Source organism: Vipera berus, assembly GCF_964194415.1.
Source record: "Vipera berus genome assembly, chromosome: Z".
Lineage (NCBI taxonomy): Eukaryota > Metazoa > Chordata > Lepidosauria > Squamata > Viperidae > Vipera > Vipera berus.
Window position 1 is genome coordinate 44,036,185 of NC_138205.1, and position 18,917 is coordinate 44,055,101.

Below are 18,917 nucleotides of genomic sequence, written 5' to 3' on the forward strand. Positions count from 1 at the left end.
CAGGCTACAAGGCACAAATTGCAGTATGTGAAAGAAGTGATAGGAGCTAGCTTTAAAGAAGTTAGAATTTAGCAAGATTTTGTTCTGATTTTCATGCTATTTGTACTGTCTTCATACTTTGCTCTTCCCAGAACAGTAAATGCAGCATTTATTATAGAATTGAGAAACAATACAGGTAGTCCTTGCTTAACGACAACCTTGTTTTGTGGCCATAGGAAGTTACATTGGTGCTGAAAAAGGTACTTTATGACTGATCCTTACCCTTATAATCATAATGTTTCACAGTCACAGGATCATTATTTGCCTGCTTTGCATCTGGCTTCAAACAAGCTGATTCAATAGAGAATTTGGCAGTAAAATCGCAAGGCATGGTCACATGATGTCTCACTTAACGATTGCTATGGATGTAAAGTTGTTACTCCATTGCAGTCTCATTTAACAACTATGTCATTCATTGATGGAGTTATTGGTCCCAGCTGTGATAGTAAAGCAAGGACGTTTTGATATTAATCAATTCATAAATATCTGCCTAAAGATAAAAGGCTCAATGGCTATGCAAAGCTGAAATTGAAAGTGAGACCAGCCTAGATGGCTACTTCTCTTTGAAATAAGATGCTACCAAAAACAAAAGTGGATGATGAATCATAGCCTGCCAGCCTTTCCTTTGCAACATACAAAGCCCCTGCAGAAAGGGTGGTTTACAGTGGATACCAAACACTAGTTCACTATTAAGGCAGTGTTTCATCTCTTAAGGCCCCTATCTGGCCAACCACAACTGGAAACTGAAACTTTGACATTTTATGTAAAGCCCAGTGTTGCCTGAAGCTGACAGAAGTTGTGTTTATCATGTGTAGAGAGTAGAGAATATCATATATAAATTAGAGATATTGACCTTGGACTGCTAAGGAGAGAAATGCAAAGCAAAAGTATTCCCTATTAACAGAAAAAAGTCAATTCAGCTAAGCTTACATGTTCCGGTTACAGTGGCAACAGGTCAAGAAAATATCTTTCTTCACTTTGGAGTCTCAGATTTTTCAATTCAAATGAATCTGGGCCTTTTTTATGAAGAGCACCTGTTTTTCCACAGAACCAGATGCCTCTCATGTTTTTCTTTGTAGTTTAGTAAAAATGAAATAAAATTTTTAGACTTCCCATTGATGGTATCATTTTGCATTACCAGAAGGTGACCGAAGAGTATTTTCATTCTTTTTTTGGGGTGGTGATGGTTAATCTATTGATCAAAATAATTGGAAACATTCTGTTATATCAGGTGCTCAACTTTCTTGAGTCAAGGCTGTCCTTAGCCTTTGAGTGGCATACTGAAGGCCATATGCTACGAGGTGGTAAAGATAAAAACTAAAATTTATTGAGTATATCTTAAGGTAGGATGTACTGTATGTTCATACTGTAAAATGTAATTAAAATAATGTCTATCCATGTGTTTAATGAATACCCTCTAATTTTTGATATCAGGATTCAATAGACAACATTTAGAATCTAGAATCTTCTGCATGAAGGTCTGGAAGTCCAGAATGGGTACCTGCTATGGCAATGGTACTAGTCTGCTGTGGATCCGGCAATGGCTATTCTGTGTAATTTCCTGGTTGGGGATAACATCTTCCAATTGTCTATTCAAAGGGAATACAGTGGGAGAGGGTTTTTGAGGATCTCAGAACTGTCTGGTAGGTGAGAAACAAAATGCAAGACTAAGCAGTGTCTTGGTTCATCACTACGTTCCTAGGTGAATTACAAAAGTAACATTAACAGTAGTGAGGGATTGCTGAATGTAAAGAACAGAGCTTCTTTCAGAAAACTTTTTCATGATTTGCCCAACAGACTTCCATTTGGGGGAATACTTTGGAGAACTGTTTTTAATGCTATAATTCTGCAGTTATCTCTGAGCTATGGTAAGAAAGGACAGAAAAATATGTATTAGCCAGATTAAGCTGACCAGAGTGAGAGAAATATTAGGCTAGGTGAATTTTCCTGTTGCAGAGTTCTTGAACTAGCTGTTGTGCCCTGTTTGTATGAGAAGTTATCCAAAAATTGGTAAGAGAGGTTAATCTAATTAGAAATAGAAACATAATATGGAATTATGGGATATTTTTTGTCATCCTCTGATTCATTCATTTATTGCTATGTGTACACTTGTAGCAGCTGAGCCCCAAGCCCGTATAGCAATTTCCTCCTCTGTTTGCCAACAAACTGTCCCATCTCCCCCTCCCCCACCACTATCTAATTTTTACAGCTCTTTCTTCCTGATAGCCAAAGTGAGCTGTCCTTCTTTGCAAGTGTCCCAGATACCAACCCAGTTAAGTATTACCAGGGAAGGGTTATTCAAGCATCCTTGCGTGGGAGATCATGATGCTAAACTAGTTTGACTGGAAATGAGGAGGCATAGGGACCTTGAGGTGTGTTGACTTTCTGTGTGGTGAGCAGAGGAAAACGGGAAGGAAGGGGTTCAGTCTCTAGGATTTGGTCTTGATTTCTCTAAATATCTCATGTGCTGCTGCTATCTTCAATCCTTTCAAATATGGCTTCCATCTTTAATCTCAAATTTTAAATGGGGTTCCCATGTCTTTTTTTTTCCTGGTGTCTGTTATTCTTTTATTTCGCTTATTCTTTTATTTGTTTACTTATTTTACTTGCTAATTGCATACTGGGCATCCCTGTCTGTGTCTGAATATTTTAGGATGAGTCACACAGAGCGAAAAGGTTTCTGGAGGGAAAACAAACATCAGGCAACTTCTTGAGTTGCAGGATGGGATACTGCCACTTACTGCTAGAAAAGCATATTTGGTGTTAGATATACAGTTAAGTTAAGATATACACATAGAACTTATTTTGTTTTCTTTATTTGTGTGTTTATACATCTATATTTTATTCAAATTTACTATGACTAATTGTTTAGTTCTTAAAGTGGCCTCAGTATTAGCAGTGATGTTTCAGAAGCTGTGCTAATTTTTTAGTAAGACTTGTAGCTTTAGTTCACATCATGGTTGCTCACAAGAATCAAATTGGTATGTCTTTCTAACCTGTGAAATTTGAAAGTTTGGTTTGGCATAGCCTTTGGAATAGTTAACACTGATCTGACTCAGTCCTTCATCTTCTGATACAGTACAGATTCCTGGGAAGAAGATAGCAGCATTGGGGTTTATTTTATTTATATTCCATCTTTATTATTTTTATAAATAACTCACAGCAATAAACATACACAATTCTCCTTTCTCCTCCTATTTTCCCAACAACAACTACCCTTTGAGATGAGCTGGGTTGAGAGAAAGCTCAGCCAGCTTTCATACCTAAAATGGAGCTAGAATTCACTCTCCTGGTTTCTAGCTTGCTATTTGAATCACTACCCCAAACTTGCTCTTTATACAGCTTGGTGCAAAATAATCATTTTCTTTATAGTATTATGTTCCTTCATCTCTGCTGCTTGAGTATTGTTTTTATTTGCTACATTTAATAATAAATTATCTCTTATAGATATTTTTGTATTTCTGCCATCATTAGCTAAAAGGGTTTTTCCAGTGATAATCAGCCACACAATTAGACAAGAATAATGCAGAACAGAATCAAATCATGTGTTTTAGTTTTCTTTCTTCTCCATTACAAGGGCTGAGCACCACTTCTAAAGTTGTAAATACTCTGCAAGTCACATGAATTTTCCCCCAGGATGTTCCCAGTTTCAGAGTGCTAGCCAATGAGGTAATTCATTTTCATCCAGCACCAAGCTGGCGTTTCTGATATTTATGATAGTAAACCCTTTGTAAATCATGACTGCCTATGCAGCAAAAAACTTGATGAGATGTATTGTTTGTATTTTATTCCCATTTCATTTATGCTTTTTAAAATATCTTATACTTCTTCTGTAAAATATATGTTAACTACAAATATTTGTGAAATTCCCAGATTTTCCAAAGTGGGTAGCATCATTTTGAAGTTCAAGAAAGTGCAGAGAAACACGATCAGATTTAGGGTCAAGATTTTGTGTTTCCACAATTTCCAGTTTCTTTCTTTGCAATTAGAAATAAGGATTGGCTTCATTTATAAATAAAAACTTGTTCAGCATTTCATTTAGGATTCTAGGGCTTGTAGAGATATTGAGATGCTATTAAAGTAGTAAGTAGTTATAATTGTCTGTATTAGCAAAATGTAAAAACACTTGGAAAACAAATATACTTGTCTTTCAGTTTCTTAGTATACTTTTACATATAAGCTAATAAGATTTTTATTTGTGTTATTTCTGGTTATTTTTCACAATCTATAATATTTTAGAAATTAATATCTAAGACCCCTAATCACATTGAATGCTAAAAAAGCCAACAACCTGGCAATAGAAATGACTATTGAAAATTGGTTTTATTCTGGAGGAATTTCTTGGGGCTCCATCACCATTTTGGTTTTTTCTAGATTTTAAATATGTACTTAAATATCACAGAAGAATATATCTCCATACAAAACTTAGGCAACTAGACCAAATTATATTTTTCAGAGAATCCTACAGTAAACAGAAGCTCATACAACCAAACATTTCCTGGAGAAGGAATTTGTGTCTATTTTATGCCTATACTTTCCCTCAAATATAGCATATCTGAGAGCGATGAGAATTTCAGTTGAGGGAAATCTTATTGAAAAAGATAAAAAACTAAAAACAATGACTGGAGATTGTCCAGTGCTAAAAATGAAATAAAATCATTCAAATTGCTAGGGAGAAATGTAAAGATCATCAAATCCAGCACCCTGTTCTACCGGTATGTAAAACTCACAGTGCTGATTGTAGCTAATACTACTAGCAGCATAGCTGGGTGCTTACAGCACATAAGTTGGCTGATCTGAACAAAACTAAACAGCTCAGACATGATGAGTAGTTGGATGACAAACCACCAGGAAATTCTAGATGGTAGGTTAGAAGAAGTAAAACAAAAAACAATCCTAAGAAGGAGTGGCAAACCACTTCCGTATTTTTGCAACAACAACAACAAAAAAAAATAACCTACATGAGGTGTTAGTACAAGTTGAGCTAACATGAAGGTGTATGTCATGTGAAAAGAACAACCAGCATCTACATAAACAATTGCTGAGAATGCTAGTTTTTTCAGTGGTTGCTTTTGTTATTTACAGCATAAGGTGAAGTAGTTGTTTTCTAATTGTAACAAGTAAATTAGAATAAGTAACACACATTGTGACTGATCAGACATCTACTGCTGAGTCCAGAGATAGAGTGGCTTGTTTTCCCCTGAACCCCCACAAGTCTCCAGGGAAAAAAAGGAATCTGGAAGACAGAGTCTAGGTATGTGAAGGCTGAGACATGCTTGAGCCGGTACAAAGGGTGTGGTATGAGATCTGAATCACCATCTCACATTCTGACTCACTAGTTTCTTTTGATGGAAGGGAAAGAGATCGGATAATAAAGTAGACCTGATTTCTACTTCCTTTCCTAACCCCGCCCCCCCCCCAGCCCAGCCCTTCCCCTGCAAAAAAATGACAAGGGAGTATAATTGGTCAGTGTCAAATCAGTAGTAAAAGAAGCAACATTTTTAGATGCATGCTGGTTTTTAGCAGTATTCATCACTGCTGACAAGAGGTGGATGACTTCTCTTATAAAGATGCAGGTATGTGATTTTGATAAGCAGGGTCAAACTGGCATCTTGAGTTGATGATTCATGCCTAGTGACAAGTCTAGTCCCGCTGGAATTGAATATGAGGTAATATTGGCGCCTGTAAGGAGAAAAAAAAAGTGATGATAATAATAGTTACCTTCCAGGAGAAAACAATTGCCAGAGAGTTTGGAGAAAAATGTTGGTTGCCTACTTCTCAGGTTGTGAATTAGGGCAGGCTAGCCTGCAAGCCGAAATAATTCATCTTCTCCCGTCATTGTGACTCTGCTGCTCTGATATCCACGCAGTTACAATGCAAGGTGCAGAATTTGCAAAACTTCAACTAATTTAGTCCCAACCTACTTGAATCTTTTCTCCGATGTCTCATTATGTTTTTAAAGTACCATCTGTAAGAATACTACCTATGTACCATTTACAAAGCATGACAGAAGAAATTCTTGGGGTGGCTTCATGATTATGTGTGTTTCTCCTATAGATACAACATCTTCAAACACCTTTTTGAAAGTCCCATAACTTCCTACTCAGGCCTAGCCTTAGCTGTTAAGTCTAAGAAGAACAAGACCTATTCAATTAATTTCAGTCATTATACGTTGCTGTTTTCTTACAACATGTATACATACCCATTTACACAATTATACTGATAATTATGTTTGCTTATGTTTTTGGTGGTATGTAAGTTTGCACTTTTTAATCAGCTGCTAAACTTTTAATAAATGACAGAGTACAATATGAACAAAGTAGCTGTGCTCACAGACAACACTGAAAACTAATTCCAATTTAACAAAAACAGTTGCTGTGTTCATGTAACATGTTATGTCTAACCAAATAATCTAATATGACTTATCAAGTTGCATTTAGTCCTCATACTAAGGCTGGCTTCCCACAATACAATGAATTACAAATGATCCAAAGCCATTTTAACCTATCCTAGCATGGTGCATGAACCCAACCATGATATAATATGAAGAAAGGGCATACAAATGGTTTAAATGTTGATCACCTGCCCCCAATTTTGCAATATCATAGACTTATTATATTTTAAAGTAGTAAAATCAGGGCAGAGGATTTAGAATTCTTTCAATGCTTCTTCACTTGCCTACACAATTTACAAAAGCAAAGGAGGGAGGGACTTTATTCAGCTAATCCAGAGCACAGATTTAATTATTGAAATTCCTTTCCTTTACTTGTAAAGGCGGCGGGGGGGGGGGAGAATGACAAATTTCTTCTCTCCCTTTGCAGTTCTGTAGCCCTACTTCCCGGACATTTTTTAAACCAATGTATGTATAATTGGGACAATCCCAGTTAAACCAGACTATATAGTAATCTCACCCACATCTTTTCAGACAAATGGTGTACTTTTTGCAGTTTTTACATCTTTTATATTTACAGAAAAATTCATATGCCATCATCTTTTTCAGGAATTTTCTGCACTGTGCATAGAAATCAACTAAGAACATGCTATTTAGTATATATTATTCCTGCAGAGGGGGAAACCATAAGGTCCTAATCTGTGAACCTGATCCTGTTTTCAGGATATTTTCTTAAATGCAAACTGAACTGCTTCGAGCTGAGAGTTGCATTACAATAATTGTACTATCCAAAAACTAAAATTAAGTTTAATTTATGCAGTGGGACTAATTTAACCACTGAGTTACTTTTAGATCATTATTCATATTTATTTGTTCATGGCTGCATTGTTGACCTAGTTTGCTAATATGCCTGTGCCAGGTCAAAGTAGAAACTGGGGGCGGAGAGAGGATATCATATGATTAAATGCTTTGAAGGCTCCTCCTCCAGATTTTCACCAACACACTTATTTCTGTCACTGAATTTAGAGCTGCTTGGTCACGTGATCTCTCACACCCATGGAATCTGAAGTGGTATAGTCCAGGGTGTGCCACTGTTTTGTTTTGGAGGAGGCCAGAAGTCTTTCCTTAATTGGAGAGCTCTGATTGTTTAGGCTCCATTTGGGAGAATAAAGAAATCTACAGATTTTATCTTTGTCCCTTTTACAGTTTTTTTTGTCAGTCAGACTTATAAATAACCAATATTTACCCTGGTGACAAAGAACTGTGCCCATGCAATCTGTGTTGGGAAATTTTTAAAAGGGGAATAGTTTTAAGAGTGCCTTTGAAAGGGTCAAAAATAATTTACACTGATTTGTGAGGATAGATTTATCTGGATAGTAATGTTGCCTAAAGTAATAGTTTTTGTGGTTTTACCAGTGAAGCTCTTGGTAATTTGGGATTCTGCAAGACTACTGGTCAAGAACTGATTTATTTATTTGTTTATTCATTCATTCATTCATATCCCTCCTTTTAAATTTTTTTACAAATAACTCACGGTGAACACATCTAATCCTCCTTCCTCCTCCTATTCTCTCCATAACAACAACCTTGTGAGGTGGGTTGTGCTGAGAGAGATTAATGGCCCAAAGTCACCCCATTGGCTTCCATGGCTAAGGCAGGACTTGAATACAAATAGGTTGCTATTTGTAGTTTTTCCTGCTGAGATGGCAAACCTGAAAGTCTGTGACTAGAAACTGACAAAATATTCATTCTTAGGAGGGTTTCTCACGAAGGGACAAGATCTCAATGTCTCCTGCTGCTCTTTGTGAATGACAAGAGTAATTCAGATTAAGCAAGATTCCATATTAATGGCCATACCTTCTTATAGTATCTTGAAGCCTAACTGTGGTAATTTACAACAAAGACTTTTGTGGAGTATTTTATCAAAATATATCCAGCCACTTCGTCACTCTCATGAGAATGATGGAGCAACAAACATAGTTTCACCATGAAGCACAAAAGTGGTTGGCACAATACAACAAAGGGTGTGTGAGATTAGACTTTCTGATAACTTCCCATGCCACCTGAATTGCTTTTTGAACTCTGTCATCATTGCTTCTTTAACCCAAAGAACTCTTGAGTCACCTTTACCTGATACTGATAATGAAGTCATAGGTGAACAAGGAAATGAACACTAGGAGCTCTAGGTTTTTAAAAAAATTCTGCTGAGCGGTAAAAACATGTACATTTGAACCAAAAATGATAAATAGAAATGTGAGTATGAACTAGATATTAGAATTCCCATTGACCTATGTGAGTCTGTTGCATTTGAGAAGGAATTACCTACAATGAATACATGGGAAATTGACAGGTTTATTGTTTCTTGTCTTTGAGAGACATTGAAATATGTTTCTCAAATGCAGCCTTATGCAAACTGGCACAAGGTTCTAAGGTTAGTAATGCTGGGATCCAGTTAGATTTATAGCCATATTGATTCTATGTGACTGAATGTTACTAATTTCTTTTGACACAGATGGTACTTCAATGTACTTTCCTTTATTTTTTAATTTAATTTTGCATATTCTCCATTTCCCAGAATTTTTACCTGAATGATATTTATAATTCTACACAGTTTTACCCAGGTGTACATCCTAATGAATTCAGTCATACATCTTCCTAGTAGATCTGTTGCCTATTCTATTTGATTTAATAGTTTTAAAGCCTTTTCTGTGTCAGAAAAGAATGTATCTACAGTACAAAAACTATGAGAAATACATTATGAGAAATTGGGTAGAAAATTATTTCTGCATTTTTCCTGTATATGAAAGGGGCTGGAAACATGTTCTAAAAATTAAATTCTGGGAAAGAATCTTGTATATTATGGGGTAGGGTTTTTTTCCAATCGCAGCCTAGTATATCTTTCAGAAGTATAGATTTTAGTTCTCATTATTGACAACATAATCATGGTAGCTGGAGAATTTGGGCATTGAAGATCATATATCTGGAAAGGAATCAGGCTGGATGAGGTTATTATACAATTTCATATTTTGGTTCTTGCAATGTATCTGTTTTCAGAAATATGCCTATAATTTGGACCTCAGTATTAATTCATACAGCATTGGCATCATAATTTGCTTGAATGGATTGTTCAGAGTTTATTTTAGGAGGAGAGAGAGGTTACCAGCCTCATTGTTATACTCTTATCAATTCTTCTGTCCATGCATTGTTGCATATGTTATTCTCTTATATCACTCTCCCATATCACAATTATCATCAAGTTTATATTAACACATATACTGGATGTTATATTTTTCAATGAACAATAAATGAAAAAGCCAGAGCCAGATGGCAGCAAAGCTTATATTTGGGGGAAAAACCTGCATATGAATCAGAGTATAAATGACAGCTTGGTGTAGTGGTTAAGCTGCTGGCCTAGAAACCAGGAAACGATGAGTACTAGTCCTGCCTTAGGCATGTAAACTGGCTGGGTGACCTTGGGCCACTCACTCACTCTCAAGCCAACTCATCTCACAGGGTTGTTGTTGTGAGGAAAATAATAATAAGTATTATTTATATTGGCCACTTTAAGTTACTTATAAATAAGGTAGGGTTAAATCAAATCAAAATAAATAATATTGCTGTGTTTCAACATAGTACACATTAGGATAGTTGCATACAAAAAAAAACCCCACCCCAGAATGACCCAAGTATTGGGATAGCCACATAGACTGTCATATAAAACACTATATTCCACATAGTGGAAATAAATGTTCAGAAAATTAAAAATAACTAAAGTTTCCCTGTGTTAATTAAAACTGAGAAATTAAATGGCTACATGTCACACATTGTACTAAGCTATAATGTGGGTTGCTTTGTTTTGGCACAATGTGATGAGTTTATTACTTAACATAACCATATATTTCATTATTCAAGAAACCACGGTTAAAACAAATCTTGTTTATTTTAATTCAGATTTGTCTTGCATACTGCCATCTTATACTTATTATTCACAAGAGTGAATTGAGGCTTCTATTCTCCTTTGGGACTTGAATCAACTGTACAATTAACTATGTGCTTTCTGTATGGTTTACCTCACATCATTACAGTATTTGAGTTTAAGGGAACCCATTGACAATACTCATATCCAGATATTCTAGAGCTGATATGAGAGAGATGCTGCTTTTTCTTATCAACCAGATCACTGACTAATTGCCTTGGTGAGACCCTAATCCTAACCCTAACCCATTTATTATGCTCCTGCAGTGCTAGCAAATTAGCTCGGGGAGATAATTTCTCTTGGAGCTTTACCAAAGACTGTAACAATGCATTCTTCAGCAGTATAAACAATGTTTTAATTGTCTATGTCACTTTAAGAATTTAAAGGTGATTCATATGTTTTACAAATAAACAACTTTTGAGCTGAGTTTTACTGTCTAAGCTAGAATGGGATAATTGTAATAATATTGAAAACTTGTTACTTGTTTCATTAACCATTATCATTAACCATTTCATTAACCATGCACATCTTTTTGCCCTTTGAATATAAAGTGTTACATAGCTTTACGGTGAACTTATTTAATTACACGATCCTATCACATCCTAAAACCAGCAACTTTTCATGTTAAAAAAAAGAAAATAAAATGCAACAATGTTTCAAAGAATTGCTTTAAAAAAACTTGCATTTATCTTTCAGAATCTTGTTCTATCTGAATATTTGCATTATCTTATTTTGGAACAGTTAGTCAAATTATTATTTGTTACAGATAATGACATGGATCTTGGAACTCCCAGAAAAACCCTTAACAGGATGTTGGGCAACTCTTATGATGGTGAACTGCCATCTGATCACACTGGAGCCCTTTCCAATGGCAATCCTCTCTGCAATGGTGACCAGAGCAATTTTCTAGCCCACACAGATATGGTCAAACGTTCTCAACCTCTGTTCATCCAAGCAAATAGGTAGGTTACAATGGAGCAAATCATTTGATACCACAAAAGGCTCATTTTTATACAAGTAGAAATCAGTTGTGAAAAAATTTAGTCTGACCTTTCAGCTTTCTGTGGAATCAATGACTGTGCCATAAATAACTATTAATAAAAAAATATTTCTGAACATGAGAAGAATATAAGATACACCAAGCTTATTAGTGAATAATGCAATGACTCTGCCTTGTGTTTTCCACTTCATGAAAAATAGGAAAAATTATGGGAAGTCTCAAAATCTGCTTGAATTAATGATTGTCCAAGGTATATTTGTATCTCATCTAAAAATAGGGAAAAATGAGATGTGGCTCATATGCTAATAGCTTTTTCTGTTTTAGTTGGACTAGAATAGAATAGAATAGAATAGAATAGAATAGAATAGAATAGAATAGAATAGAATAGAATAGAATAGAATAGAATAGAATATTGTCACTTTAAATGTACACTAATCAGCATACATTAAAATGAAATTTCATTGTATTCAGCTCTCAAAAAATACCATTATTTATATACCCACATAAACACACGTATATGACATAGAGAAACCTCACAGTCTAGTTTAAATGTACACATATACATGGTGGAAAAAAAGAATCCTGCAAATTTACAAGATGGATGACATAAGGAACAAAGCTGTTACAGAATGTATAAATACTTCAAAACCTCCTCCCAGAGGGGAGCAACAGAAACAGACCGTGAAGTAGGTGTGTGGGGTAATAAGAAAAATAGATTGTTAGTTTTATCCACAGTTTATTAAGTTTATCATTTTATGATCAAAATGAAATATTAGAATTAAGGCTTATGGGTAGTATGCAAATCTTTCATTTGACAGGATAGATAACTTTTTTCTGTGATGATCACACTTCCTTTGAGATAATCTGCTGAGTCTGTATGCCAATGGCCGTTTGGAACAAAACAAAAACATGGATGTAATCAGCCATTCTGTTACTCATTATGACATATTTTCTTGTACATTCTTGATCTACAGTTACTTGATTTCATTTTAATTCTGAAACTGAGGAACAGTTAATTTTGAGCTGCAGTGCTAGGCCACTTGCCACGCTATGTAGAGCATTTTGAATTCCTTGGTAAATCTGCACACCTTGTGTCTTGTGGTGCCTCAAGATGCTTTGGTAGATGTGCAAACTTTCATCCTCAGTAATGGCCATGCATATAGATTACAAACCTGCAATAATACAGAAGGGTTGGGGAAGAAAAAGCCAAAAGAATTAAATATTTGCTTTCTTGTCTGCTCACAGTATTAGTGGCACACAAAAATGGATATAGCAAGTTTGCTGAGTCTACTGACTATTGAATGAGCTCTCTATGAACAAATGCAGAGTGATCTAAAGTTTGTGCAATAAATGTTGAATGTGATATATTGATCTGAAATAATTATATGCAACAGATGAGTTCAGACTTCTGGTAGGAATTATCTGCCTCTTCTCTGCAGCTTGCTGCTTGTGGGATTAAAAAAAATAGAGGGTGTCAGAAAAAAATATTGATTTCCAAGAGATAATGAATGTCTCATCCATATTTGGTTCTGGCTACAGAATAACAGACATGGAAAGGACCTTGGAAGTCTTATAGTCCAACCTCCTGCTCAAGTAGGAAACTCTAGACCATTTCAGAGAAATGGTTGTCCAATCTCTTCTTAAAAACCTCCAGTGCTGTACAGCATCCTCAACTGCATCCACCATGTCTCTATGAGGAACAATTGATTTGAATTGCAGGGCTAGACCACTTGCCATGTCATGTAGGCCACTTTGACTTCCTGGATAAATATGTACACCTACATCTTGTTTCTTATGATGCCTCAGAAACTTTGATAGACACTGAAATATTCATGTTTCAGTAATGGCCACGCTGTACATGTAGATAACATGATTACCAGATTACCTCTGAGGGCATATAAACTTAGGATAAAGCGTACTCCAATAATAGTAATAATGACATTATTAACTAACCCAGATGTCCTATTAGTAGTTAACCCATTTATAACAATCTTTCCATTTTTTCCCTTTAGAAAAATGGAGGAAAAGCCGCGCACCTTATCTTTGCCTTCTATCCCAAACCCTTTTCCAGAACTCTGTAGCCCCTCAAACTCACCTATCCTCACCAGCTCCACACTGGGGCCAGGATCACAGCGTGAAGGTGGCTCTCATGTAAGTGTATCCATTTGCATTTGGGGAAAGAGGAAGATGCCCCAGGGCTATACCGATTTCTGCTTACTGGTCCAGCTAGGTAGCAATATCTATTTGATTTGACTAATCTGGGAAAAGATTGGGCTCCTAGATAATCCCAGGATAAAGACCAAACTACAAACCAAGAAAGTATTTCAGAAGAAGACCATGAGTATTCAAGAAAATTTCATGGACAAAGGTACAAAATCTTTAGGATTGAACTCTTAGGAGAAACTTATTTTACAGTTTCTTTTTTTTCTTCCAAAGCTGGAGTGAAACAGAAGCATAGTAAACTTGCCTCTGAACAAAGGCCTAAGGGAACTTTCCCTCTCATCACAGCTACACATAAATGCCAAGTTTAGAGTAGCTTCTCCCAATGTGATAGCCTGTACCAATGATTGATTTCAATTCCATACGTTTCTTTTGAAAGGAGCCAGTTTCAGGGAGTTTGTTTTTGAGTCTTGCAATTCAAAGATGATAAAAAGTATACCAAGGTACATTTTGGCAGGACTACAAAAAAAAAGGGCAGTCATGTATAAAAATTAAGTGAAAATTGCCTGCTGGCTCACAGTAAGAATGAGTTATAGCTAAATAACCTGACAAGGTATTATAATTGGCTAGATTCACACATTGTGCAAATGTATTTCTTTTTATTTTGCTTCATGCAACATATGATTCCAGACACTATTTTTAATCAACCATTTTTAAATAAATCATTTAGTTTGGAGATCTCTTGTAATATTTCTTTATTTTTCTATATCTTTATAAATACTGTAATTCTGTTTTCTTGTTAATTCTAAAAGCTCTCTGAAATTCTTTGTTAAGTTCCATCCTAACACAGTGAGTTGTGAACTAGCTAACCATGCTTCAGCCAGCCATGTTGCAAAAAAATCAACCAATCACTAATTCACTCTCTTTGAAATATCCATCAAAATGATTTGGTTCTAGAATATCATTACAACATAATCTGAACCTTCTCTATTCTTAAGAGCTGACAGTTGAACCCATAACATTCAGCTTTACCCACTGTTTTTCCCCTTCCATAAAGTATGGACAAAAGGAACAGTCAAGGGAAAATTACAGCTTTGGACTCTGAGTTCATAGGACAAGATATGGCGAGGCTGGTTCCCTTAGATATTGTTGCCAGGATTCTCAGGTTTTGTTTAACTAGCCTGGGAGCCTCTGCTGGGAGTCTTTAATTATGGGATGGAAGGCTTCCAGCTGCTTTGTAAGTATTGGAGTCCATTTGATGTCTCTTTGGTTTCTTATCTAAAGATAGGCTTTAAAAAAAGGACTTTGATGTGAGGCAGAGGCAGGCTAAAAAATCAGCTGATAATCTCCTATCAGATGGTTCGTTAGCCTGCCTGTGCCTCACATCAAAGAACTTTAAAGCATCTTATTCTTACTGTCTTGTTATGATTGCTAATAGAAATTGTAATAATATGTTTTTATTAAATAAATAATCCATATTTATATCACAACAAATAGCAATAAATTCTATGATGAACTTAAAGAGACAACATCAGAACTGTATTAAGAAAAAGCGGCAAGCCTATATCCACTTACTATCATCTAAATAGGACTTTCTAGATATACCTGAAAGAAGTATTGCTTAAAATTTAAAAATTCATTTTATCTCCATTATAAGATTCCCAGTCAATCAAGAATGCCATTTCCGTTTTGAATTTAAATTATTTCATGGAGAGAGGCTAGTCTTTCTTTCAATTTTATATAGTAATTCTGATAAATATAGCACACTTTTCAGACTGGTATCCTCAAGTGTTAACATGTGAAGAGTTTTTGACATTATATTGTAACTGATTGGATTTATTGCTTTCAGTGAAAGTTATTGATCCAGCTGACCATTTCAAATTTTAAAGGATACGTTCACTCCATTTCAAATGTGGGAACTGATTTCATTTCCATTGCCTTTAAAAGGACATATTAAATTGTCCAGATCAGTAATTAGTGTTCACAGAAAGCTCCATATATCATGAATGGTAGTACAGTAATTTAATATGGAATATAGAAGAACATGGAAAGTAGTGGCCAAGTTGGCTGCGATAAGAACCCACAGATTGAATTTAGAAAGTAATACTGAAGATTTTTTTTCCACAATTAGAAAACACATTGATTTCACACTCTACATTTTTATTTCCAAGTACTAAGGCACAGACAAGATGTGATGAAGCCACCATGCATTATTCAACTTTGAAAATGACCATTGACCATACATTTTTATAAACTAAACTTTTCTCTCTCTCATCTGATCCCTATACTTTTGTACTAACAGAAGTTTCATTTGCAGTCTTCAGTGCAGAAATATTCTCCAAATATTTCTGAAGTATAACTTCTAGCAATTTCAATCTTGTAGAAGCAATGGGAATTAAGTAAGAAGCAATGAAAGTTACAGGTTACACCACCATGCCCCGTGATGATTTTTTTTTACCTGCAAACTATAAAACCAAAACCAAACATGCCCTTCACTCAATGATTTCTGTTGATCAGGGTGTTATTAAAGTTGTAATAGCCTAAGGCAATAATTTGAAAATTATTGAAAAATAAGTTAGGTGTACTCTATCTGAGCTATAAAAAGCTGATGGCCACTAGGTAACAGTCACTGGGAACTCTAAATCTTTGCTGCCATCCAATGATGTTAATTATTTTTGTAGCTTATATATTACAGCTCTCATAAATTAATATATTCCGTAAGTGCATAATCTCTTCTTTCCAAAGATTAGTGCTTAGTGCTAGTGGCAAAAACTACTTCATTTCTTATTTGTTTGTTGTATTCTAAATGTTTCTCAGACTGCTTTTGCATGGAACAGTGGACATTGGTTGCCTATTAACCTCCAGCCATCAATGCTAATTTAAACAATAATTTTCTAGATCTCAGTGCAATTAAAGGCATACCTTTGGCTAAAGTAATAAACTAAGACATAGCACCCACTACTTATGTAGTATAGTTATTAAAATCTAATATTTCTCATGGAATTTAAATTACTTTTTGTAGCTGCCAAGTCTTTGCAAAAAGGATGCCTTTCACCTTAAATACCTGTAAGGAATGTGCAGTGTTGCTGTTGTTACAAGTTTGGTGGCATACCTTTGGGAACTTGTGCAAAAGTGACTCACCAAAGGACTATAGAAATCCCTTTGGTATAGCCATCACTGGTTTGGAACTTAGCAAAATCTAAATTTGTTTGCCCTAAAATCTTCATGACAATGGGAATTTTTTAGAGGAGTTATCAGTTCACTAATGTATAAACATTGTTTTGCACATTGTATAGTGATATGTTATCAACAGTAACACCAACAGAAATCATAAGACCAAAAGCAGCATTAAAAATTAAATTTGAGATTTCCACTGCCCAAGAGCCATGGGATAGAAAAGGTAAAAACTCCTTGGCTCCTGGTGACTATGTATCTAGTAGCTTTCTTGGCAACAGTACAGAACTGTGTGTTTTTACCTTTTTCTGGAGTGTTTTTTTAACACCCCATCTAGCCTAAACGCTGGCATTTCCTGGTGATCTGTATTCAAATACTAAAAATGATCACTCGTGAAGCAGAAATAATTTGAAACCACTTTCTGCTTGATGATTCCAAATCTGTAGGTGGAGATTCCTGTCAATAAAAGGAAGAGATGCTGAGACAAAGGCCAAAATGGTAAAAGGAGACATGGTTGGAACAAAGGAAATGCTGGATTCCACCCAAACTTAGTTGTATTAAGTCATATGTGTTAGAGGGAGGAATGTCAGCCACATTCAGATATAACTTCATGCCTTTATAAGGACATTTACTTATGACATTCTGCCTTTCACCTATGATCAAGTTAGATAGAATATCAAGCCAGCAACTGTTGTCAATCTTGTCATATGTTTGGGGAAAAACATGAGACTGAGAAAATAATAATAATTCAATAATTTGAATTATCAAATTCAACTACTGGCATCTTGAAGATGGATTTTTACTAGATGAACTAGAACCCTGTTCTTTAGAGGGATTGTGCCCTGCTTTATTAATAGCTTTTATACAACTATAGAAGAGTTGAAATGTAAACAAAACAATTAAATGGACATCAAATATATTTAATAATACAAACTGAGTGTTTACCACAGTTCAGAAGAAGTTTTCTTATTTCTATCACAAATAGCCTGGGAATTTGAATTTAACTGTGGAGGAATCTTTAAAAGACACACATCCCATCCTATCTCTTTTTTTAAGGCTTAAAATGAGCCTTAAGAATCTCTTTTGAATATCATGTTTATATAAAATAATAATAAAGAGAAAATCTAAATATATGTATAATATATTTCCCCTTCATCATCAGGCATTAGAATACAGGACTATCAATACTGTAATTATGAGAACTTGTTTTGGATACTCTCATTTAATAAACTGAACAGTATATCTTTAATTATCTTTAAGCATAATATATTTAACTGAATTACTTGTTACTTGAATAACAGATTTACTCCCTCTTGTGGAATAACTGAATTGTAGCAGAGATAGTTCAGAATTGACTAATTCATAAAAACATAAAATCAGGGCTGGGTCATTTGACGTTGTAGCCAACCAAACATGTAGGAGAAATGTAGGAGATAGGAAAGCAACATCCTTTCCTGTTTTTTGATTGGTGGTTGCCTTCGTGCATGATATATTGAGGTATGTAAGTCTTGAACAGGTAATTTTGATACACATGTAAATCAGGTTGTAATAGCTAATGGTAAATGAGTTACCTGAAACAATTTGGACATTTGAAAAACATAGAAAATGGATAAACAAAAATATATTTTTCTCCCTAACTTTCATTTGTTGAAGAATTTATCCCTCTGTTTTCTGAACAAGCTGATAGAATCCTTTACATTGCTGAGGGCTTTGAGGCTTTCCTTGGTGCAATAGTTTATTCACTGACCTTGGTAGTTATCACTTTTCAATGGACGATCATGTTGGAATCACCATCATAGCTGAAGATAAATGAATGTGTCTCTTTTGGTTCCTTCAACTTTCATGTTTTTGGACCACATATTCATTCTTGATGATTCTTTTAATAAGATGTCTGTGTAACGAGGCACATTTATTTATTTATTTTACATATCTCTCAGTGTATCCTTTTTAGTATGTGTTTTCCCCATGATAGAATTCTAGATGCACATTTTGTTGTTTGTTGAGAGCTACATTGCAAAATTCAGAGAACTTTCTTACTAATGTGTCAGTTTACATATTAATCTGGCAACCACCAGTTAGATGGGTTCTTCCATCTGTAGCTGATTGCAGAGATTATGTCAAGCAGCAAAAAACTGAACCCTAAGAATGAAGTACAAGCTATATTAATTTTATTGAAG

The 18,917-nt window shown here is 35.1% G+C and overlaps 1 protein-coding gene across 1 annotated transcript in view; it reads left to right on the forward strand.

Moving 5' to 3' along the window:
- GRB7 (growth factor receptor bound protein 7) overlaps nt 1-18,917 on the forward strand; it is a 55,765-nt gene that overhangs the window by 19,286 nt on the left and 17,562 nt on the right. The window contains exons 2-3 of the mRNA XM_081346446.1: nt 11,173-11,368; nt 13,419-13,557. Coding sequence (XP_081202572.1) covers nt 11,181-11,368; nt 13,419-13,557 — 327 coding nt within the window. The 5' untranslated portion in view covers nt 11,173-11,180. The remainder of the gene's footprint in view (nt 1-11,172; nt 11,369-13,418; nt 13,558-18,917) is intronic.